General features: G+C 57.4%; 1 protein-coding gene across 1 annotated transcript in view; it reads left to right on the top strand.

The window, feature by feature from the left end:
- Nucleotides 1-4,480, top strand: part of GRTP1 (growth hormone regulated TBC protein 1) — a gene marked incomplete at its 5' end in the record, with an annotated part of 26,190 nt that overhangs the window by 11,236 nt on the left and 10,474 nt on the right. Inside the window, one exon of the mRNA XM_034663816.1 lies at nt 3,335-3,534. Within this exon, the coding sequence (XP_034519707.1) occupies nt 3,335-3,534 (200 nt within the window). The remainder of the gene's footprint in view (nt 1-3,334; nt 3,535-4,480) is intronic.

Raw genomic sequence — 4,480 nt, 5'->3', positions numbered from 1 at the left:
ACGGAAGGGATGGAGGGGACGCAGGGGATGGAAGGGACGGAGGGGACACGGGACAGAGGGGACGCAGGGGACGGAAGGGATGGAGGGGACACGGGATGGAAGGGACAGAGGGGACGCAGGGGACGGAGGGGACACGGGACGCAAGGGACGGAGGGGACGCAGGGGATGTAGGGGACGCAGGGGACGCAGGGGACACGGAACAGAGGGGACACGGGACGGAAGGGACGCAGGGGACACACCCCAGCCGAGCAGCTGCTGGCACTGTCTTCGCGCTGCGCCGACGAGCTTGCGTTTCCGCGTCGGGGGCTCGGCCTGTCCGGCCTGAACCGCGTGGGGACACTTGTGCGGCCTCGGGCAGGTCCTGCTGGTCCCAGAACCCGACGGAGGCCCTTGCTCCCGAGTTCGGGAATCGTCCTGAGAGTAATTGTGTGTTGGGACTGGTACTATTACTGAGGTGAAAGTTGTTCTTTTCACATCTTTCTACCTTTCTGTTTATTAGCAAATAGTAACTGTTTTAATTAATTACAAGTTAATGGTCAGTTCATCGGTTAATAAAAACCATTGGTTTGGGTTGATGCACAGTGTAGATGAGATGGCTTTGGGGAGAGAAGTGGCTGGAGCCGTCTTGGGCGGGGGTAGACCTGTGCCTTCGGCGGCCATGACGATGGCGGTGGCTGCCTGGCCTGGGGCGTGGATGGCACTGCCCCCGTCGGGCTCGGCCACCCCGCGTCGCGCAGGAGAGCGGGCCGCGGCCCGGCAGCCCCGTGCGGACTGCGTGGGGGTGTGCGCCGTGGTTTCCGCCCCGCAGCATGCAGCACGTGTCGTGTCAGAACAGCCGTACCGCTCGGCCCAACTCTTGAATCCGTTTTACAGATGAGGACACTTGAGGCCTCGGCCCCACGACTGTCAGATCTTGGCACGTGTCTCACGGAAGCGTGAACCAGAGTGGCACCGTGGCAGAAAGGACACATCTAGACAGACGGGGCTTCCTCAGCTCCCATGCCGCCATTCACGAGGGCACAAGCGCCCACGCCTGCGCCCGCCCGGATGGGCCACCTTCGAGGAAGGCGTCCCAGCTCTGCTGTGGGGGCCTGAGCTGCGGGAGCGGGAATGGCGAGGACGCAGGGGCAGGACGCCAGGTGACGGGACAGAGCCGCGTCCAGAGACTGAATTATGATGAGTGTTTAGTCCCGGATCAATTCAGTTGTCGTCTGCAAAGCTTTGTTGAGAACCTGCCGCGTCCCAGTGTTGCTCTGGGGCCTCGGGAACATCCGTGAAGGGAGCGTGGAAGGCCTGCTCTGGCGCCATCCCACGGCTGCAGCCGCAGTGCCACACAGCGTGACACGGACAGTAGAACTAGGTGTCAGGAGGCGGTAGGCGCCGACTTAGAGAACCAGAGGGGCTCCAGACTGACCCTTTTTTAGCCCATAAAATGTCATTTTTTGTCATCACGAGGTGCTGTTGAACCAAACTGTAGTACAAACAGGTCTTGATTCAAAACCAAAATATCCAAATAAAACCGCCAGTTCGGAAGGGGGCTGCGGTGCTGCTCGTCAGTCACACGAGCCGGGCGGTTCCAGCGCCAGTGTCCTGCTTTGGCTTTTCCCTTCAGTGTCCCCGGAGACGCTCCGATAGGCCCTCCCGCGAGAAGTTGAGGAGNCGAGGTCGTCCATATTGTCGCACGTGTCAGGGTCCCCATCCTTTTGAGGGCTGAGTACTGTTTGGTTGTCGGGACAGAACCCGTTCAGAGTCTCTGCTCTGCTGCTGATGGGTGCTCCGGTTGCCTCCTGCTCGTGAGTCTGCTGTCAGCAGCCGGTGTCCAGAGGTTTCTGAGGCCTTGCTTCCAGTCCTTCTGGGGATGTGCCTGGAAGTGGGACTGCTGGACCATGTGGTCGTTCTGATTTGGTTTTTTGAGAAACCCGGAGAAATCACTTTACAGGGACAGAGTATGAGTACAGGCTGAACGTCCCTGTCCACACCTCCTCTCACAAAGAGAAGAGGGGCCGTTCCCAGAGAAAAGTTTCAAAACGTGGAAAAGCTCCTAATAAAGAATATTATATAAGAATGAGTGCAGCCAGTCACTCCAGAGTCAAAAACACTAATTTTGGGGGCGCCTGGGTGGCTCAGTTGTTAAGCGTCTGCCTTCAGCTCAGGGCGTGATCCCGGCGTTCTGGGATCGAGCCCCACATCAGGCTTCTGTGCTAGGAGCCTGCTTCTTCCCCTCCCACTCCCCCTGCTCGTCTCTCTCTCGCTGGCTGTCTCTCTCACTGGCTGTCTTTGTATCAAATAAATAAATAAAATCTTTAAAAAAAAAAAAACAAACACTGATTTTCTGCCGGTGGATTCTAGCTTTGAAATGTTTAGAATTCCAGGAAAAAAACTTTTTTGTAAACAAACATACAATGAAAAATAATGTGCTTTGAGGCACTAAAGTTTAGCTCAGGTCTGTTCTTTGATGAGCAGAGGTTCAGCTCCGGCACTGTAGGTAGGAACAGAGGCACTGTCCCATCAGTGGTGGGGACACTGGCGCAAGCAGAGGCCAGCCCATAGGCGCCTCACCCAACGGCGGAGCGGGGAGCTAAGGGTCTGGCATGTCCCGGTCCGTTCTGTGATTGCACCTAGCACAGCAGCTAGCACAGCAGCAAACACTCCACTAATCTCATCCAGGTGGGGTCAGTGGGTTCAGAAGAAAGACGCATACCCTCATTTTCCCTTCCACCTGTCTGCAGGGCTAACACACATGGGCCAGGTATTGGGTCCGCGTGGGGCCCGGCCCGTCCAGCGTGGGTACAGAAGGTGGGCCAGGGCCAGGATGTCCTATGGGCAGAGAGAGGCCAGCCGGGTTTATTCATCTCTGTGTTGAGTCATGTCCTTTATCTCTGAAAGGGATTCTTAGTGTGTTTTCTATCTTCAGAATTGGGAAGATTTTCTAGTTTTGTGAACACAGTTCACCTGTCACCGGGGGTCCTAGAGTTGAAAGCCCTCCCTGGCTAAGGGGGGACGTTGGGGGGGTGGTACAGATGGGGTGCAGGGCAGAGGACCGTGAGGAGAGGCGGGGGCCGTGTGGTGGGAGAAGCCCCCTTGAAGAGAACGTGCTGTTGGGGCCGCCAGGGCCCCCAGGCTGCAGCTGGACAGGGCAGGGGACCCCACCAACACCTTTGTTTTCCTTCTTGACTCCCATCGTCGTGGCCCCGTTGCGCATGAAGGGAAGCCAGGGTCGCCAGGTGGGGTTTTAGGCCTCGTCGGGGGTAGACACAAGGACTACTTTGTACATCACAGGCCAGTTTTCCGTCTCCACCCTCTGGATAATTCCGTGTCGTGAATTTCCCTGCAGATATGAACAGGACCTTCCCGGACAACATAAGATTCCGGAAGAGCGCAGATCCATGCTTACAAAAGACCCTGTACAATGTGCTGTTGGCCTATGGGCGCCACAACCAAGGCGTGGGCTACTGCCAGGTAAGCGCCAGGAAAGTAGCACATGCTGGGGGGGAGGTGAGCGTGATCAGCGCCCCACAGCATATAGCAGGGACAGTCTCCTGCTGAAGGCTAAGTGTTCCATCCCATTCCTGAGCTCCCTGAGGCAGAGCCCCAGACGCAGGGCTGTGACCTTGAAATGTTTCCCAGGTAGAGAAGCAGTGAAACATCTACTTATGATTTCTTTTGGTGCCAGACCGTAGAGAGGGGTGAGGATGAGCTTGGGAAGCAGACAGGAAGTCACTTATGTGAACAGGGCTGTAGATACTGGAATGACTGACTAGCACCTCCTGGCCTCAATGCGGAGTGTGTGCACGCGTGTGTGCGTGTCTGTGCATCTGTGCGCATGTGTATATGTGCACGCACGTGTGTACGTGTATGTATGCTTCTGTGCATGTGTGCGTGTGTACGTGTATGCATGCGTGTGCATGGGCGTGCATATACATGTGTGTGCACGTCTGCATGTGTGCGCCTGTATGTGTGCACATCTGCATGTGTGTACGTGTACATGTGTGCATGGGCGTGCATATGTGCACGTGTGTGCGTGCGCGATGTGGTCAGATCTTCCCTGCAACCGCAGGTAACAGCAAGCCTCATTACCTGCCTATTTGTTACCTTGTGTGGATTTGCTGCAGGAAGCAGCACGTCATGTGTGGACCAATCATTCCTTGTTCCTCCCAGACGTCACTCTGGGCCGTGGGGGCGGGAAAGAGAGAAGGGCCCGAGTGCGGGGCTGCAGGAGTACTCTCTGTGCGCCTGTGTGGGACACAGGGTCCTTCCCGTGCGGGCCCGTGCTGCTGGGGCGTGTGAGCTGCCCGTGTCCGCACCGCACGTTCTGCCTGTGGCCCGTGGTGGGAGCTGCGTCCCGCTTCCGAGCTCCTGCTTCTGCGGTTTCACGGATGGGAAGTTGGCATCGGACAGTCGTGGGCGAGGCTCCGTGAGCTCGCCGGCAGGGGTGGGGGCGGGGGCGAGAGCAGGGGCTGCAGAGATGGGGGGGGGCAGG

Source organism: Ailuropoda melanoleuca, chromosome 7 (genome assembly GCF_002007445.2).
Source record: "Ailuropoda melanoleuca isolate Jingjing chromosome 7, ASM200744v2, whole genome shotgun sequence".
NCBI classification, from domain to species: domain Eukaryota; kingdom Metazoa; phylum Chordata; class Mammalia; order Carnivora; family Ursidae; genus Ailuropoda; species Ailuropoda melanoleuca.
This window is presented reverse-complemented; position numbering and strand designations above follow the sequence as displayed.